Consider the following 20,960-nt stretch of genomic DNA (forward strand, 5'->3'; position numbering starts at 1 on the left):
TGGGAGGGGTTTCGTCAGTTGTTCAATTATAAAAACTGTTGGAGACACACACACACACACACACACACACACACACACACACACACACACACACACACACACACACACACACTTTTTTACCAGCATTTCTAATACCATTTGGATAAAAAAAAAGAAAAGAAAAGAAAAACCTGTTTTTGCCTCCGTTTTAGTAATAAAAAAGCAGTTTTCCCCTCTAAGGAGTACTGAATGATCCTGACTCGTATCCTACTTTAAGTGGCTTTAAGTTCTGTCTCGCTTACTATCTTATGGCTCCCAGTAGTAAAGACCAGTGCAGCCCTCTGCTCACTATCATCTCTTCTCACAGTGTTGTGTCCTCAGCTCTGCAAGCATCGCAGTCATTATCAGACACAGGTCAACATCCTCAATCAGACTGAAGCTTTATTAGCTTGGATTGGGTACATTAAATAAACATTTGTGTGATGTTAATTAGACTGAACCAAACAGGGGTGGGTAGACCTTAGATGTACTTGGGTGGAAAATGTGCCTGCATGTGTTTAGCAATTTAAAAAAACTGAATTATTGATTGATTTTACAGGAGAGGTATCATCAGGTTAAAATCCAAATAGAACTTCTGCCTGGTAAAATGTAACTGCATTAAAACAAAATGTTATGACTATAACTAATGTTCCCTGAAGGAGAAGAACCAGGTACAACACACAATGTACGCAAGATATCCCACACAATATGTGTTGTACTGAGTGAATCGGCTGAAAGGGAACCGGTTGAAAGATTTGAAATGCTAAAACACTTTTTCTGTCTCCATGAAACTACACTTTCACTGACCTTTTTTCTTATACTATATCTTCACCAACACTCCCATCAACTCACCAAAAAATAGACCTGCCTTCGTAACATAATAAATCAAACCACTTCACACGATGTTTTTTGAGACATCTCTTCAGAGAGTTCCACGTGATTAACGTGACAGCAACAGGGCCGAGCATGTGACTCGTCCTGGCTAGATGTGACAGTACGTAACATACATCCGCCTTAATAATACATCCCTCCTGATAATGGTGCATCCAGCTCAGTCCTGGTCGCTGCCTCTGTGCAGAGATCTGGGATGGCCTGATGTTACTGCAGCCTCTGCCTGATACTGCACAACTCATCTATATTTCAATCGACCCTGTTGAGCGTGTGAGAGCGTGTGTGTGTGTGTGTGTGTGTGTGTGTGTGTGTGTGTGTGTGTGTGTGTGTGTGTGTGTGTGTGTGTGTGTGGGTGTGTCGGTGTATATGTGGGTGTGTGTGGGAAAGAGAGAGATGGAGTGTGTTGCTGGACAATCACTGCTTTAATTTAGTGTTCTAACTCTGGTTTCAGGCTGGTCGAATGAGCAGAACTCAGTGAGCAGTTGTACGCTGCACTCTTCGTCGGTGGGGGGGGTTTCTGCTGATCAAGCTTGCAGTCCAAACCAGAGCTACTAACATTAGGATCCTTGATACTGTCAGCAAATACAAGTAGGGTGTGTTTTGAAAATGCTGATATTCCGTTCTTGTATGAGGTGGAGGTTTTTCCATTGATAGCTTAATTGAAGCTTTTGTTGGGATCTTTTTTTTTTTACAGTCACGTCATGAGTGCAGTTCATCAGCTCGAGTAACGTTCCCTTACGTCCATTTTCTGTCGGGCTGCGTTGCGCGTCTGTGTGAGCGAGGCACCGCCCCGTCCGTTATGAAACACAGACACACAGCCCTCAGTGAAAATGACAAATTACCGCGACTTTCAGTGACATAAAAAATGCATGAGGGTCTCTCACACTGAGCTGAAAGGGATGCACAAGAACTAAGTAAATAAATAGTAGTTACTGGACGTAACTGCAGTTCCATGAGTACATTCGTATTTTGTTTCTTTCAAGGGGGGGGGGGGGGGGGACTGAAGGTCCCGTCGGTGGGAAGCACAGCATCTCACAACATCTGCATCCCCATTCCTCACATGTGCAGCAGCATCCATAAAAGACACCAGAAAAAAAAAAAATCCACCTACTCTGCACATTTTAGTTTCTCTGCTGCTACTTCACGTAATCGGATACATTTAGTGTGAAATGCTGAGAAGCCTTTGAAAGTTAAAGGATGAAAGCACTGAGAAACGTAAATGTTGGCCGTCCACACTGAAGTCTGACTCAGACTGGCAGATGCCCAGGTCTTAACAAACATCCTGCGTTAGGGCCAGCAGGAAGACTCGCACTAACGCAGTACAAGAACATCACCGACTTCAGCGTTCAGATTTAGACCCACTATGCATTTAGCTGTCAGGAAATGGCTTTAAGGTCAACTAATGCCTGAAAAGAGATAGCTGGGAAGTTATTAGACTGAGGAGAGGAGAGAAGAGGAAAGGAGAGGAGCTCTGGCTGACCTTTAAAGAACCACACTTAAAGCAGCCAAGACCCCAGGCACTGTTCGAGGTCGCTCCCACTCTGGTGTCTGTGTGTACGAATGTGTGTGTTTATGTGTCTAAGTGAGCGTCTTTCAAAGGTTACTGTGAAATCTGCTGCCTCTAAAAAGGTACAGATGTTGGAGTAAATCAAGTTGATCTTTGCTGTTTTCGCGGTTCCTTCGGGGAGCGGTGACATGTTTGTCGAGATGAAGCATCGCTCTCGGGACGTGGCGCGCTCACCTTATACGGAAGGAAGAGGGAATTGACTGCCGCCAGGAGACTTGTGGTGTCTGGAGCGTCCCTCTGGCCGCAGACCACGATCTAAAAAAAAGGGAAAAGGGAGTAGGAGAGGAAGAGAGGAGGGAGATAATGAGATGAAAGAGACCGTATGAATGGAGGGGAAAGGTGAAACATAAGAGGAGGAGAGACAGGGGAGGAAGGGATACAGGTCAGTACTGTATTTGTAGCAGTAACAAGGGAGGCAGGTGTTTTGTCTGGGACTGGCTCGCCTTCCTTCACTCCTGAGCTTGTTACCTTCACCATGCCGCCCCGACTCCTCCTCCGCAGGTCACGCATGACTGGCAGAGAGCTAATGAAGCCTCTGTTACTACTCCTGTTATTCCCTTCTCTGTCACTTTGATTGGACACCGTTCACACTAGAACTTTTCCTCAGGCGACGAATAAACTTTGGGGTAGCCCCTTGCTGTGCTCTGCCAGTATGCTGCTTTCAGGCTCAACAGGAAGAGTTACTATTTCAAATGTGATTATATAAGTGAGGCTGAACCAGCTCCAATAACCCTTTAAACGCATTACAAGTCATACAAACAGGGAGGAGAGATTTTGAGAGTCTGTGTGTCCAGAGATTGAGTGTACATGTAAGTAGAGAGCTGAAGTAGAGCCGGTGTCCTCAGATTACCTCCTGCAGTTGAAACGAGGGGAAACACAGTAGCTGCTCGCAGACACTTGGAAGCAGACGTTTATCCAAACATGGTTTAAATCACAGTGTGTTGAGCTTTCACTCAAGCTTTAGTGAATTCAGTTAGGTTGTTACTGTATTGTGAATAGTGACATTAAAGAATAATGAGTCAATAAAATTCCATGTAGAAAGACATAAAGAAACGAAATGCAAACATACTCAGAGCTGAAGTTACTATTTACTACTATTTATTGACCCAGTTCCGGTGCACCTGTTTAATTTAAGCTCAGTGGAGGAGTTGCTCATGCATTTTTCTGTCACTGACGCTCTCAATAATGTGTCCTGTTTCTCTGCTCTGTGTGTGGATAAACATTGAAATCTAATAATTGTGTTGCTAAGCCCTCCAAAAAAAAAATCTTTGAAATCTTATCAATATCACAACAATAACAATATCTTGTCAATATGTGAAAAATGTGCATTGAAGCTAAAATAAATATTACGTTGCTTTACAAAGGTTAAAAAAAAAACTGTTAGTTATTACTAGGATGGGTCATGATTTTGAATAGTCATAGTTTATGTGACTATTGTCTTATTTTCCTTTCCCCAGCGCCCGGTAGTAATTCATCATTCTCGCCAGAAGGTGGCGGTAATGCATCTAAAAGCTGTTTGTCAACTGCCATTAAAACAACAAGGTAACTATCAGCCTCCAATAAAACCAAGTGCTTCTGTGAGATTACATGTTACAGTACCAACAGCAGAACATGCAAAGACAACTACAGCAGTCAAAAACTCAATAAAGAAATAAACAAAATTGAGGTGGAGTGCAAACTCCGTCAGGTAAAGCTAGCACATTGTAAGTCATTTTATAAGTGAAGTACCGAGGTCACAGCTCAACAGTCGATGGCTAACTTGAGGATATTTGAAAAATAGTCGAAAAGTTCAGAGCAAAAATCAAATAAATGCACATCCCTAACTCTTACTTTGTAATACTGATGACCATAACTAAACTTAAACTTTACAAGGGCTTAGTGTTGAATTACGCCAATCAATCCAGAGGGAAATAAAAAATGTCATGCTACCACCATCACCTAGCTGATGTTTTTTGTAATCTATAGTTATTGAAACCTTTAACACAAACTAAGCGTTACAGCTCGTACATGAATCCTAATGTAACTCTGAGCTTTTAATACATCTTTACCAGTTGTGTTATTAATGTGTCAAACACAGAGATGACAGAAGGGAAGAAAAAGTTTCCATCTACATGAAACCTTTCATCTTTCCTACTATTTCGCAGATTTAAAAAAAGCAATACAAATAACTCCCTTTAGGCTCCGGCTAAATTGTGCTATCCACCGCATTGGAACTTACAGTAGATTAAGGGAATGAGTCAATTCATAAAAAAAAAATATATAAAAAAATCAATAGAGTTGATAATGAAAACGTTTGTAGGAACAGCTGTGGTTTAATAAGTACCGTAGTATATGGAGCCTTGTCTCTGTACAGTGGCACTATGGGCTGCTGTAGAAGCACCGTTTACATGCACTGATGCGTTTCCTCTTCACTGCACGGTCAATAGAAGTGAGTCAGCACAATCAATTCGGAGATGTTCATTGTTTCACCAGCTTCTTGCTCAGCTATTCTTCTGCTACTCTGCATTGTTTTGTTCAGTTCCTGTTCACCAGTACATGCAACGTCTATTGTGCTCGCACAATTTGCAAGCACAAACACTTGCTTTCAGTAAGCGGACATGAAAATGAGTTTCGGCTAATAGTCAGGTCACCCGCTCCCCAAACTAAGGTGGCTTTTATACACCGACTACTCGGTCAATAGCAATGGCAAAGTATAATTGTAATGGTCAATACAACCCAGCAGGAGACTCGATTCCTACGTAATGATCTGCATTTTATCGTATTTAAAGCCTACATATTCATTAAAGCACTTGCGACCACGCAGGACAAAGTGACTGAACTTTTTCTCAATGTGTGTGTTGGTGTAAGAATAACCTGTTTGAGTGTGTAGTGTTGGGCCATGAGAGCCCGGACCATTTCAGGCAGGGCGATGGGAACCCGGGTCAGACGGTCAGAGAAGGCTGTCAGCAGCTGCCGGGACTTCTGGAGCCACTCCTGTCTCCCGGTGAAGTGGGACAGACGCAGGAGATTGGACGCTGACACGGAGTTAGCACTGGGCTCGGCTCCGTCCTGATCTGAGACACACACAGAGAAGCACGTTTTCAGAGGGTTTTGAGTTACACACTGAGGCCGGCAGGAAACGCCGATCTGGGATATAATGAGTCTGGCGGGTTTCACAGTGTTGATGGACGGGAATAGAATGACAGTCTCTCCTGGTCATTACGTTCGGACTGTATATGGGGCATTTAACTATAGACAAATACAATACATTTAACTGATTCCTTTGGCTGAGGGCAGAAGAACTCATTACAAAACCTACCTCTGACTTTGTATAGCTACATTCAATTTACAGCACAGATACACAGCAACCTTTGCAAGTGTGTGTCGGGTGTATCTGATCCAGTTTGCTAAAACGAATAACCAAAACAATAGGCTCAAAGAAACTAAAAAAGCAACGTAGATCTGAGTGGAAGTGCAGCATTGTGAGAACTTTTGCGTCTGGTTACTTGATCCATTGCAAAAATTAAAAAAAACTGAAAAAACAAACAAACAGTGATTTAGGGAGCTTCGACTGCATCAACTGTTGTGTATTTTTACAACAATTAATCTGTCGTTACCTTAATTATGAGATTATTCAATCTGTTTTCCTCTGGTCGTTTTTCTGTCAGAACATGAACTCAGCTTAATGTATCATACGTGCATGGCTTTTCCTTCTCCAATATTTTTGTAGTTCTGTACCAGGTGGAAAACTGTGCAAAGACACACAGGTTCAGTTAGGTGCTCAATCAAAGACGCTGCTCAGGGATTTTTATACTTTAACAAAGAGGCAAAACTTCAAACATCTAAGTTTCACCGGAATGGAGTGATTTAGAAGAAGATACATGTGCCTAGCAGCTATAATGAATCTCTTTCACGAGACACGAGTATTAAATTGTGTGCAAACGTGAGGCCTCTGCATTTTCTATTGCAATTTGTTAAGTCAAGATAGCAAATGCTTTCCTTTCACCCCCAGTAGACAACCATCCCAAAGTCACGGTGTGATGTGAAGTAAAGTGATGTGATGTGATGTGATGGGACTAACAGATGACCTCATGACTTAGCTCTGTTAAGTGAATGGTCCTTATCTTTAATCAGCGTCCAATGAGAGCCTGGAGACGTTGTTAGCCTACGATCTCGCTGCCTGTCTGCCTCTCAGCAATGCCATGACGCTTGTGTTTATAAACACGTGCGGGTGTAAGCGAGAGAGAGGGAAAGACTTTTAAGTTGGGAACTGACGCAAGTCGCTTTTAAGTCAAATTGAAGTTTTAGGTCAAAAACTAAAAATAGAAACCAGATCCCTCCACGTCCATTAACGCAAAGCCCCACAAACCGTACTGTACGGTGCACGTTCAGTATTTCTTATGAGAAGCATGAATTAACAATCACATACAGATGCACGTGAACACCCATGCATGACCAAACTGCAGAAATAATTTGATTTTATCCTGCAGTATGTCGCATTTCTGCCTGAGCCCCGTGGCAAGGAAGTTTCCACACATACACGTGTAATGTAAACACACAAGAGGTTGAGCTCGAGAGCCTGTCTGCTTTCCACATTTCACATAGCTCTCCTCTTAAGCAGCCCCGTAGAAGGAGGTCACACACAAACACACATAAAGCCGTGACTGAACTGCTGACACACACACACACACACACACACACACACACACACACACACACACACACACACACACACACACACACACACACACACACACACACAGGGAAAGGCTCATTGTTCTACAACACCACTTGCACTTTGATTCGTTTTTGGAAGTCCACAATAACGCTGATGTTTTTAAATGAGGTCCCCTCATCCTACATTTTTCGCCTTGTTAAATGATGTCACATCCCCGTGTGTGTGTGTGTGTGTGCGTACCTGCCTGTTCTGATTGTTCTCTTTTAGGAAGTCCAACCATCAATCAACAGCACCTGACCAATCAGTGGCACCTGACAAGGCTTAAAAAGGCCAGTCCTCCAACCCGCTCTCAGCCAGCAGACTCTCCACACTACAGTATTTGTTCTTATAGTTTCCTTTGTCTTAATAAATGTAATATTTGGATTATCTAATTTTGGCTTTTCTTTAAATGTTGCTGCCCTTGAGCCATGATCGCAAAATATGGGGGCTTGTCCTGGATACAACTTTAGTAGTTAGTTATATTTAGGCCATTCTCCTAGATTTTGGTACAGTTTAGTGCAGCTTGCGTCCTTCATGTGGTGTGTTGGTGAGTAGCCTGTCTCTCCCTTTCATTTGCTGCACAGTGGAGCAAGTTATTGTTGACTTTAGAGGTAAACTCTGGTAAGTTAGGCAGCTGTGAACCAACTGAACTGACTTCTCACTGTGGCCTCAATCGGCAAAATCTGTGTACGATTTTCACAAACTGATATTTTTTAAGAAAAGCAGAAGAGATGCTGTGCGTGTTTTTACCTCACTCCTCAAAATCAAACCCACACAGGGGAGTCTGGCAGGGCTGTAAGATGTAGAGTGGCAGAGTGGTGGGGTAATCCGTCTTGCACTGACAGGCTGCGCTGCTGGGACGAGCGTCCACACTGCAGCGGCTGTAGCGTCACTAATGGGCTTCAACCCTACGCAGCGCCGCCACCATAATGGCACCGTCAATCCTCTCAGATGAGAAACCTCTCGCACGTCAGCTCCGATAAACACAGACAGATGCAGGTGTGACGGTCCCGAACACGCACACACAAGCTCGCATGCACATGCAGCCATCATCTCCGATCTGTCAGCGGTTCAAAACAAGAATAACTATTAGCTTTTTTCCCTGTTCCCTCGCCAATCTATGGTATCGCATCCCTGTCTGAACTACTTGCACCGAGCTATCTGTCACAGGGGTTTGTGTGAGTCATGCTTTTTAAAAGGTGGGAAAAAATATATAGAGCCGTGGCACCTGGCGCATTAAAACTGACAATCTTCAAGATGGAATTCTCAGTTTAGAGGGTTTATTTTGTTATGTGGAGGTTGAAGGTGCAATGTGTGGTATTTTAGTTTAAAACATTCGTTCGACATCCAAAACAAATAGCAGGGTTGACATTTTGTCAAAGTCGTCCATGTATGACGTTAGCATGGTAACCTTCTAGCCCTGGTCTGTCCTGCCTCACCACTTTGTAACACAAGAAGGGCTAGTGAGTAACTGTAGTATCTAATCTGCCCTCCAACGTGTCAAATATGAAGAGAAGACGTAACATATTATTGCTTCTTGTTCTGATGATTAAAACAGTTAACAGAGCAATGGTTTAAACTCTTCGCATACCAGAAGCAAAACAAGAGTTAACATGTTTCTTTCCACAACTGGAGACTAAATAAATGAAGTCTGATGCTGAACTTGCGTTTCTTCTGGACAGAAGAGTAAACAGCTAGTTTATAAAGGCAGCTAATCGTATAACGTCAGGGATTTACTGGCCGTCGGTTGCACAGGGGTTTGCGGGTGAGCCGCCACATCAGAGGTCCGGTGGTCCATCAAGAAATGCATAAAGTTTTGAACCGAAGCTGTCCGTCTCTTTAAAGGTACTATCTGTGCTCCTGTCATTCAGGGTGCACGTTAGAGCGTGCTATACATTAGTGGTCCACTCGCAGCTGATGAGTTCAGGATGGAATTTCTTTACCCAGTACACCTCTCTCTAACTTTACTCACCGTGTTCATATGTTATTTAGTTGTTTGTTGATACGCAGTTCAGAACCAGAAGACTTTCTACCAAACTGAAGAAACCTTATGTAGCAAACAAACAAAGTGTACCAGCCTTGTTTGGACAACTTGCAGCTGATATTCAGTGCAGCTAATAACGAGACAAATTGTTCAGAAAATCATTCCTAATGGCATTATTTTATTTTTGGATCAGCTGCTGGGTCCATACAATCTAACGTTGTAAATATCAGCTATAAAACAAACTATTACTTGTGGCACGGCCAGAATAGGCAGAATTAGACCAAACTGTTGAAACTCTGAGCCGGACTGAAGGCAGAACTGACTGGATGCTAAAATGACTCACTGCCGTCTTCTAAAGTACGACGTGGTATTAAAAGGAGGGACTTACTGTTTACATATTGAATCTTTAAATGTTTACACTTGGAAACTAGCTTTGAGTTTCAAATCAGGACATCTAAAGCGGACTGAATGAAAAGCTGTCAGCCCCTGGAGATTGAGTGAACTCATAAGAACTAGTTTATCAGAACACTACATAAAAGAAATAATAATTTTTTTTAAAAACTGAAATTCCTTCTGGAAAAGCTATTCACAGAATATACTGTATTATGAAAGAAAATATGAAACTGAGTAGGGATGACAAGAGAATATGAATAAAAACACAAGTGGGAGAAGGAAGCTGTTCAAATAGACTGCTGCTGTCAGACAGAGAAATTGGAGAGCAAAAACACAAAGAAATAGGCAACTAGAGCCAAACGGGAAACTTGGATCCGACAGATCAAAGGTGAACGTCTGTTCATGTCTACAAGGTGTCAGTTTCTCTGACCTGCCATCAGGTCGAGGAGTAGACTGGCAGCTGAAGAGAGGCTCGAGTGTAAATCAAAGTCAGAGGAATTTATATTTATATCCCATCAGGCCTTTGGTACAAAAATTTGATTTGCAACATTAAACTACATACTGATACTACAAAATATTAATATTTTAGTAAAGACTGCAGACTGCTTGTAAAAGATCAGTTTAGACAGAATATGTGAGGAAGATTTCGACTAATGGTGTTGACCTCGTTATACACGTTACACATATACTGTATGTATTTGTGTGTGTATATGTAATAAGTCCATTTCAGCTTATAGTTAAATATACTGGTATCAGCCTATACGTAAAAAGTAACGAGGAATTCCCAAACAAATATGCCAAAGACATATTTGGAAAAATTCAGCTCCATTATAGAGTTTGTCCACTCAGTGTCTGTGCTCATCATTAGCGGAGTACCATATTTGGTTATGTTCTATATTTCTATAACCACATCCTGTAGTGATCGAGCACCGGTGCCAGTTTACAGCAACGCTAGCAGCTCTGTGACGCTGTAATTAAAGAGTGTTCAAACAGCTACACACTATTATCAGCATGCTAACAAGGTGTTAGCTAAAATACATCAGTTTATATGCTCACATTTACTAATTAGCAGTAAAAACAAAGTACAGCTGATACCAATAGAAGTGTCATTGGTTTTGCAGTTAACTGTTCAGAAATCGACATGTAAGGCAAATTAAACGTTCTTCTTGATAATGCCAATAGGAGAAAAGTTATTTAAAGGAAGGGGCCATGAATATCTGTACTAAAATCTTGCACTCTATCCGTTGCTGTTGTAATCTTTATTAAATACTAAAAATGTTATGGCAGTGCAGAGAAAACAAAGTCAGTAGATGTCAATCTCTGAGACCCGAGTGCAGAAAAATGCACAAACATTTTGGGCCAGGGAACTCTATCTTTGGAAGAAACTGATATTTTAGTTTATGAAATAATTACAAATGACTTGTTTTAACATATTTTCTAAAGAAAATTGTAAAAGTTTCAACAAAACTGAAATACAATGACATTGCTGGAAGAAATTGCAGGCGACGTATCAATAACTGATCGTTCAGTTTTTTTAACGTCACACTGCCATGTCAGCAAGTTTTTTTTTTTTTTTTTAGAGTTATTCCACTTTGCGTCAATATGAATCTTATTCCTGAGCTGTTCGAGGAAAAAAAAAAAAAAAAGGGAAAGTGTAATGTAATAAAAAAAAAAAAATCCAGATGAAGTTAAGACGTAAGTGGGATGAAATGAGGCAGAAGCACAAAGTGCATTCCAGGTCTCCGGCTCTACATTGTGCTGCTGTTTCAATCTGTCAGGAGCAGATGGACTGAGAGACGCAGAGGAGACGGATCTGACAGGTCTGGTTATCAGAATATGTGAAGAACGCGAGTCTGAGTGCTTTCATGGTGGAAAGGTTCAGCCTGGAACGAGTGAGCATTGCACAATACTGACGGTAGCTAGAGGAGGTCAATATTCCTCTGCTCCCCTTCCTTCATCCTCCACCTATTCATCCATCTATCCCTCCATCCACCCGGGCCTCCCTCCTCTCTCCTGGTTTTAGAGTAGCAGCGGAGTGAAACTTGCAGGGATATTACAGCAGAAGCTTCCATCTTGTTGAGCTGGGAATCAATCGATAAGGATACAGGCAGGCGAGAGAGAGAGAGATGGATGTTGGTTAAATAGATTAATGAATTAATGAATAAATGATTACACCCATCCACGAACTCTTCTTTTGTTCCCTGCAGTCACTGCGGTCAAACTGTGTCCATGAGTTGATATTAGCGAACTGTCTGCGGGCCTCAAACCACGTGTTTATTCACCTGTCTGAGCTGTCCATCCTTAAACTTGTCTGAGGCAGAGAGGTGTGCTCCCGTTGTGCTATTATCAGTTCTACCCTGTTATTTCTTTTCTACAACTGAATAAACCTCCCAATATTACAACAGGTTTGTGTCCATGAGCTGGAAGTCAGTGAGAAATTTTACAAAATTATGACACTGCCATCACATCATGCCCCCAATAAATTCCCAGAAGTCTTTGCCCAGGAAGTTTTTGGATGTATTCTATGTATAAAGGCTCATTAAGGGTTTAAAAAAAGAAAAGAAAAAAGGAAACAATAATAATGGTGATAATTGGCTCCGTCAAAAAATATGTGATGTCACTTGTTGTCATGAGCCATGTCTCTCACATCATTATGTTAATGTCTATCACATACAGGAGAGCTGGGTGTTAAAAATCAGCCCCATTAAAAAAAAAAAAAAAAAAATCGATTAAAGCCACACATAAGGCCAATTTTCAAAGCTATTTGTTTCATTAGTTATGTTTGTTTTAAGATCTATCCTGATGATAGGAACTCAATGGTGGGACACTGTAACCGTCCCTCACCCTGTTTGAGTTGCAGCAGCACGGTGCTGTCGCTGGGGTCGCTGCAGAAGTATCCTCCGCCCTGATCGTCCCAGAACAGCACGTCCTGCCGGAGCTGCAGCTCCTCGGCCCACTGCAGCCACTCCGTCAGCAGCGTGGCCTCGTACAGGTCCAGCAACCCGCAGATGATGAAGGCGTAGTCGTCCAGAAAGCCGGAGATGGGCGGAGATCTGGAGAGAGAAAATAGAGAGAAGACGAGTGGGAACGAGGACATTTTTTCATTAAGAATTTATTGATAGATCAATGCGAGAAGCATTGAGACGTATTACTGCCGATGAACTAGTTCAAGCCTCTTCATTTTTTTTATACAAAAAATGCTTGCTTATAACGCCTGAAGATAAAGCTTTGGTTTCTGTCAAAAAAAAAATCCAGAATAAAGACGGACTACAGAGAGTCTGGAGGATTTATTTTGGGACAGTACAGGGCTGCATTATTATACACATAGCAGGCTGAGTATAATCTCTCCCTGAGGCATTTTTCAGCATGTGAAATTATGTATCTGCCTTCTTGGTGGTAAAAGCAGAGACATTCATATACACGCCCACAACTGTGTACACACCATCTCTGGAGTTTGAAGTGAAGCAGGACAATAATGAGACGAATCTGACCATAGTTGAACCATCTCTCCTCCCTCAGGCATCAGTGTGTCACCTCTTTCTTCTTCCTCCTGCACTCTCGGACCAAACAGCTCTCAGGACTTTTTCTTGAGATGAAAACCCCCCCAGAGAGTTTCCCCCAGAACTAAATAGGTTCTAAGGCCTTCTGCTGTTTGCATTCGCACCACCAATAGGAACTGTGAAATGACGTAGCACCAATGCCGGAACGACGCTCTGACAATTATTTTTCCAATTGAGGAAATACCGTTTTCAATTTTCTTGATCCGGTTGAAATTCACGTACATATATTACCTGTTTAAAGATTTTTATTCAAGAGAGCCAATATAAACCAATGGAATGGTCAAATTTGTCATAATTACATTTAAGATGTATTAACTGATTCACAAAATCAACTTGAAGCCTCGTTATGATTCGCTATCATTTGTGCTGTCATTGACTGACATACACTCAATACAAACTCAACACTTCCTGTATTATTTCTAACTAAAACCCCATAAAAAAGGCTTTTATTGTTAAACATTTGCAGGAGCGCGTTGTGACTGAAGTCAGACGAAGACACTTTAGATGAATAATCCAGAACAACCTCCGGTACTTCAACAAATAGCACAACAACCCACGACGTAACTGGAGCGACTTTTAATATCTCTCTTTGTCAAATCGAAGTCACGCTGTATTTCCTCCGATTTGTAAAGACTTAACAAAGCCTGGACTTTGTTGTCGGCCCATTTCTCAGTATCGTGGGCCTCCGTTTGAAACTCGTTCCTCTGCTGTTTTAAAGGTTTAGTTCGTAACTGTAGTTTACGGGGTTTAGTGTTTACACAATGTTTTAAACATGACGGTTGTCTGTGCTCCTGTGTTCAGAAAACGGAGTCATAGGAACTTAAAAAGGTTCTAAGTTCCCCGTGTCCGGACACACACACACAAAAAAAAGGGGAACTCCCTCCCACTGTTCTTTAAACTGTGAAATAGTTCCTGTGGTCCGAAAACGCCGATGTCACCTCTTTCTTCTTCCTGCACTCTCCATTTCTGACATCCCCTCCACACCTGGACTTTGTTGTCCACACCAATCTGTCTCAATGTGACAAGCTGCCATTCTCCACCCTTGATGCTGCATGTGATTTATCAGTCTGGACATGCCTCTTCCTACATGTTGGTATTGAAGTCACCAAACGCTGCCCTTAACTCCAAATCAGTTTCTAAATTCTGCCGACCTTCGATTCTCACGGTGACGCCCCGTCTGAGTGGGTGCGGGGGGACGGACGGTGACGGGAGGAGAGATAGCGCTGTGTCAGGAGAGGCTGATGGCTGCTGGTTGGCTGAGAACAGGAGGAGGCTTCCGAGGAAATGACGGGCACGACTTTGGGAGATCACGGAGAGGTGAGGAGGTGAGGAGGCGTATCTCAGCCTATCTTCACCTGACTGACGGACAGAGGTCGAGCCACATGTCAGATTGAAAGGAAACAGGGAACCCTCTCGCAGCGGACAGGGCGTGACCGGTTTAGTGTGAATCCCACATATTTCATGTAGCTACAATCCAGTTCCATGTAAAATCTCAAACAAGTTGAGATTTAGGGAAAAGACGAAATATGCACAGCTATGACACGGCTTCTGGGAAGTTCCGATGTTCATTGTAATGAAAACCAAACTGTAAAATGGATACAGTGCAATGTTTACCATCAGTTGAGAATATACTTGTGTTGGCGGTGGTTTATTAAATTCTGTGTATGCAACTCATGTGGGGCCAAAATAGTTTGAAAACTGTCAAATACAGCATTGTAATATATTAACAAGGAAAATCAAGTGTTTCTCCTTCGACTGGGACCCCCTGATCCTCCTGGAAGGGACACGTCTCGGTCAAAACCTAGAATATGACTGGACCCTACGTGAAACTGGAGGGCTTTTAATTTGAAAAGTTACGACATAGAGCCGACCAGCAGAATAACTTTGATCTCTCACTCACTCAGTGACAGAAATACTGTATTTATGTTATTTACCTTATTTATGAGCACCTGTTGCTTTTGGCTCAGTGTGAAAGTCTCTGCTGCTTTTATGTCCTCTGATCTCTGTGTGTTTCACAAAGGACGGAGCTCAACCCTGCCTATTCACCCTCCTCTACACTCACATAGTGGGGAGGAAACACAGGTGAAGGAGAGCAAGGGAGATTGTCCACTCGTAAATCGATCGCCATTGAAAGAATAAATAAACAAAAAAATGCTGAAATGAGGCGTCAAATATACTTGGGCGGTCGTTAATTTATGATACAATGGATACAACAGAGTTTAGCAATTAAATGACTTTCATTGAGGGCCAAAACTATAAAAATAGTAAAGTGAAACTGGAAATTTGCTATAACCTTTATAAAGGCCCCAGCGGAGAAAAGCCCAACACATGATCTACACACTATAAAGATTTAGAGCATATTTTGAACAAGTACAACTTTTTAACCTTGCAAAACAACTTTGGTGATTTGTCGCCGTGCTGCCTGTTCCCCCACGGGAACGCCCTCCCGGCCGGGAGGATCCCTCCTCGGTCACACAGCGCCGTGCCATCTGGCTGAAGTGACTCCAGCCGCGGGGATGACAGTCTGAGACGAGACCCCGAGAGGGCCTCCCCCCGACACACAAACAGAGAAATGTAAAAGCCTTTCAGAGCCACTCGACAGCCCTTTCATTCACACCTTCAGCGGTGCGTGTTAAATGAGTCATTTCCCTGAGAGCGCGGATAAAACACCTCGTCAGTCCGCCGTATCGCAGCACTGGGAGACGGTCTTAGAATAATAGCTTCATAATGGGTTCCCTGATACACGAGCTACTTCACTTCCCCCTGAACAAGCCGAAGAAGTAGAAACCTACTGGGGCGGTAAGGGTCACGCAAACAAAATGAGTCTCATCATTTTTACAGCAGCGGTAACCTTTACGTGAGAGACTGATTTACTATAATGGCTCATGCTACAGAATGTAATGTTTAACTCTGTTCAATTACATATGAAATAACATACAATAATGTCACATAGGAAATTAGTAAGGGAGGGTGAGCGAGAGAAAGACAGATGGGAAACGGAGTGACGAACTATAAGGCATCTGGAGAAATGTCCCCGTTTGACTCATTAATCGCACCACGTAGCCGCTGTTTGTTTTCCTGCGATAATCTGGAGACCCGGGGAATTCATCTCACACGTCCGCTATCTCTGGTGGAACTGCTCTTTGTGCACCAGACCATGCGGTGACACCAAATACGTTATCTTCGGCTTTCTATCTCTGCTTCTGTTTTCTCAAATCACTCACTGCATCTCTTTAAAGAATGAAGGATGCACTGCAAAAGGCACTGATATGAGCACAAGGGGAGGAGGTGGATCAAAAGTGGACTATCACAGTACAACTTGGGCTCATGTTTGATCACTGACAGACTTTGACACACTGTTTGATAATTGTTGTTGTTCTGGGATGTGTATGTAGCCAAAGACTGACATATCTCCTTCCTTTATGCAATATTATCCCCCAAAAATTTGAAACTGAGCCACACTGTTGATCCTTCCTTACCATAAACATCAGCATTTGATCTTATTGTTAATTCTTATTGATAATTAATCTGTGGCTACATAAAGCGGAAACAAATGCACCATTTACTTGTATCTAAAAGCTGTTCTAGGAAATGACTTGGGCCTTTTTTTTTTTTAAAACAGAAACTATATTTTGTGAGGTGTTTTTAAAGATGTACATACTTAATAAAAAACAAAGGATCTTCGGCTGAGAGCCACAGCAACAACGGTAGTGAGGTGGAAAATTACTGAGAGATGTTGAAAACTAAAAATAACGATGATGTGTTTTGTGTTAGCTGATAATGAATAAAAACACTATTCCATATTCGCCAGTGACCCGTGCCGAGCATACACACCCACACACATATGCACAAAGAGAGAAAGAGAGCATCAAACTTTGTTTGCATGTTTTTCCTGTTTGTACGGTAACATCCGGTCTGACAGCAGCCTAATAGTAAGGTCTTCTTCTACTTCTTATTTTGTTATTTAATGGGAGTTAGAAAACAGCTGTTAGGTGCAGTACTGCCACACTCTGGCAGTAGTAACATGTTACTACCAAAGGCTGATAAACATAGGAAAATATATTTTTATTTTATGACTAGATGATAGGCACATAAACTACTCCATTTTATATCATTTAAAGACCATTCAACAATTTGAAAATGATGACCCCGCCTCTACACTCTATGGACCAAAGCGTATATAGTACGTGTTCATTCTGGACCTTTCCTTCCATCTGAAGAAATCTTAAAGCTACAGCAAAAAATGATTTGAAATGAATTCAAAACAATCCAAGTCAACATCGTGTTTCCAACAGTTTGGGGAAGGCCTGTTCCTTCTGCAGAAATAGGAACTCACTGACAAGTAATCTCTGCCAGATGCAGAGCAAAACAAGCTGCATGTGACCGAACATGTTGACAAGTCAGCTAACAATGAGTCAACATCACCAGTGACCCACCAAGGACACTGCGAACCACATTGTACCCATTCTCAAGCCTCCTCGTGATCCCTGAAGACACTAGAAAGACTCTCCATCATCCAGGGTAAGACGAGGGCCACAGGAAATCTATGGCATCAGCTCCTCAACACCTCCACAGCCTATTAACCCGGTTCGTCTGAGCACCTACCATTCCTCCTGGTAAATTAGCCCCCAGCCCTTATGTGCCTGGCATAAGAGTGATTTACCAATGAATGGAAACTAAACCGGCCCTGAGAAAAGGGCCTTGGTAAGCATTCCCAGTGCCGACACCATCCTGAATTGGACAAATATGAATGAGACCAAGTTTGTGGAAGAAGGCCAGAGTGCAAAGTTACCAAGTGTGCGTCTGTGCATGGGTGGGTTTCAAAAATGTATGCATTTCATCATGCGTGTTGTGGGACTCTTGGCATACGTTTCTGCTGATTCGGTGGCATGTCCCACTCACTCATTCACAGTAACTGGGGCACAGGGCTAGCCAACGGAACGAGGACACCAGGAGGAGCATCGGTGTTTATGTTTGTGTGAATGTACTAGTGCTTAAAAAGATTCTCAGGCAAATATACTGACTGAGAGATGACATGAACTTCGGCTTTTGAAGTAACCTTTACAACGTAAACAGTAATGAATAAAAGGTGTATATCCTTTGGAATTACCTGGTTTTCGGCCATAATTGATCATAAAATGTGACCTAATCAAGATCAGATTCTTAACATGTCCGATGAAAACAGCTCTCTGGAGGGCGTGTTTGTTCGGTTAAGATCTGCGCTCTGACTGGGCGACTCCAAAACCTGGATTTTCTTGGTTCAAAGTCATTGATGACTTCGATGACACCTCAATGATGCCGAGCTCCCGCGTCGTGATGCCGTTGCCATGTGCTTCCAACTTTGGGATGATGTTTTCATGTTGCTTTGCAGTGTCCTTTCTTAGTCCTACATATTGCTTTGTGTCCTTCTCAAACAATTAAACTCCCGTTTTATCAACCCAAAAAACACTTTTCCAGTAATGTGGGAAACTTCAGGTGTGCAGTGATGGTTTTAGTTTTGTATCTTGAAGAGCGGCAACTTCGTTGTGTCTTTCCATGGACCTGATTTGAAGCATTAACCAGCTCCAATGATTCCTTCAAGCTTTTAGATGTTATTACGGGTTTCTTCTTTACATCACTCTCTGAGGCAAAACAAATGAATGAGTGCACTGCAGTGTTTGAACTCCAGAAGGATTTCCATCATCAAGTTCGGGGTCCCGCCCACTTTTCCCATCCTACACTGAGGATGCTTGAATGAGTTTAGTTATTAGTTAAAATACATTGTTTATTGTTGTAATTTATATGCAGATCTGACCATATTTTAAGACTAATTTATATAAACGTGCAGATAATTCCACCTTTTACTTTTTGCTGCCACTTTATGTTATACAGTTTACGTTTTGTCAGGTTTGGGGATTAAACATATTTAAGATATTTATTCATGAGAAAACTTTTTAGTCTTGTTTAGTTCAAGCAAAACTTAAACTCTAACTCGTATAATACGCTGCTATACTCCTCCACAGCAGAACAGTAGGCTTAAAGATGAAAATGCATACTCAGCACATTCTTCCTCTAAAGAGGCTCTCTTCTCACCACATTAAACAACAGGGAGAACTTTTCAACATCATAAGTCATTCAACAGGCCTCTATAATCCACTTATAATATAGCCAATCTTGTTTCAAATCTACACTGTGAGAGGCTGGAAGAGAAATCAAATTACTGACCTGCTGCATGTAAATGCAGCTTTACTGTAACCACGTTACTGCAGCGCATGTGAGCGTGTTCTCTGATTTCTTCTGTAACCTGATTTGTGCAGATATCCTGGTTTCCTGTTTGCATATGAACAGCTAGTCGTCCTTGCAGAGTGCAGCTGCTTATTGTCCTTAAAAGTGAAACTCTTTCTTAAAGAATTTGCCACTTCATTATAAATATTAACAACAACATCCCACTGCGTGAAAGGGACTGAATGTTTCTACAGGCATCGAGAACATTGAGACACAAGACCACGTAGTTTTGGCATAAAAAGGAAGAGAAACACAACATTGTACTCAAAGTGCGGATTCTAATTCTTGATATGAATTCTTAAAGGTAGCCTGTTGAGTTCCTGAGTGTTAGTGATGCAATAGGGGAAATGTTTTGATGATGTATTTCACACATGCGGACACTTCAGAGCATTAATGCTTTCACACTCCTCCACGGACTGCCGGGCTTACAGTAATGTGCAGGGACAGGAAGAAATATGCTGGCAAAAATTAGGCAAAAAAAAGACCGCAAGTCAGCAAATATGGAGAAAACAACGCAGACTTCTAATTTTTCAAGAAAAGCAGCTGTTCCTGTTTCATGAGGAAACAAATGTAATCGAATGTGCTTTTTGGTGTAAAACACTTTGTTTTGAAGAAAACTACAACGGATATTGAAGGGTATTTTTACAGCTGCCTCCCAAAAGTTGACAAAGCGCTGGTCCACTGAGAGAATCTTTAAGTCAGGGCAGCCTTAGACATTTCGGACAAGAGATACAATAAGTTTGAAAGATACCTAATTTAATAAATTAACTTACGACTGAAGCCGACTAAAAGTCATATTTAAAATTTGAACAAACATCCTTTGACATTATTTATTTACCAATCAAAAACTGGCCTAATCTGCTTTATCAAGACTGTGAGGGTGTACTTTGATCTATTTGACTGACAGCAGTGTGGGAATAAGTGCAAACAGCACACCACAGTGGCCATTTAAAACCACAAAGAAAGCCACTGACGCACTTTATCAAAGCTCAGCCTCTTACATTTGTTGCACCTCCATCTCTTCTCCACGGTAACAAGACCGGAGGATGGTCTGCCGCTCTGCGTCCCACAGGTGCTCCTTCAGGAAGTTGCCGGACTGCACCGCTCTCTCCAGCAAGGCCTCGTTCCCCAGCACAGCTCCGACGCGGGCGTAGGCCGACAGCATGAGGCCTGCCGGGGAGGAAGCAGCGGTGATGATGTCGGTGATGGTTGTTTTTAGGTGATTAGCTCTAAAATGACTGCTGCTCATCTTGAAAACATCGTGTTCCCTCTCCGCTGAGGGACCAACGCGTTGCCCCAACACACTCCCAGGGGAATTATTTTTCCCGCTCTTTGAATTTTCCCTGTTCCCTCTCTACATCCGTTCCCTCCTCCCTCTTTCACTCCACTCCCCTTTCATGTCGTGTATCAAAGCCCGCCGAGCGCACAGCCTGGTCTTCAAAGTGTAGCGGCGGAGGACAGGTGATTAATGGAGGGGTTTCTTCATTAGAGAGGAGAAAGACAGTCTTGCGTCCAATTGAAAAGTTATTGGGATCGCCGAGGCTCATTACCTCACTAACACACTCTGTCTTGACACCTCAGCGCAAC

The 20,960-nt window shown here is 42.3% G+C and overlaps 1 protein-coding gene across 1 annotated transcript in view; it reads right to left on the minus strand.

The window, feature by feature from the left end:
- Positions 1–20,960, minus strand: part of spata20 (spermatogenesis associated 20) — a 48,743-nt gene that overhangs the window by 19,377 nt on the left and 8,406 nt on the right. The window contains exons 12-15 of the mRNA XM_069707495.1: positions 20,375–20,543; positions 12,394–12,602; positions 5,330–5,529; positions 2,651–2,731 (exon numbers count right to left, since the gene is read on the minus strand). Of these exons, the coding sequence (XP_069563596.1) occupies positions 2,651–2,731; positions 5,330–5,529; positions 12,394–12,602; positions 20,375–20,543 (659 nt within the window). The remainder of the gene's footprint in view (positions 1–2,650; positions 2,732–5,329; positions 5,530–12,393; positions 12,603–20,374; positions 20,544–20,960) is intronic.

Source organism: Brachyistius frenatus, unplaced genomic scaffold, assembly GCF_029030835.1.
Source record: "Brachyistius frenatus isolate BFR_SWC_R1_liver_20210118 unplaced genomic scaffold, ASM2903083v1 Contig_69, whole genome shotgun sequence".
Classification (NCBI taxonomy): Eukaryota; Metazoa; Chordata; class Actinopteri; family Embiotocidae; genus Brachyistius; species Brachyistius frenatus.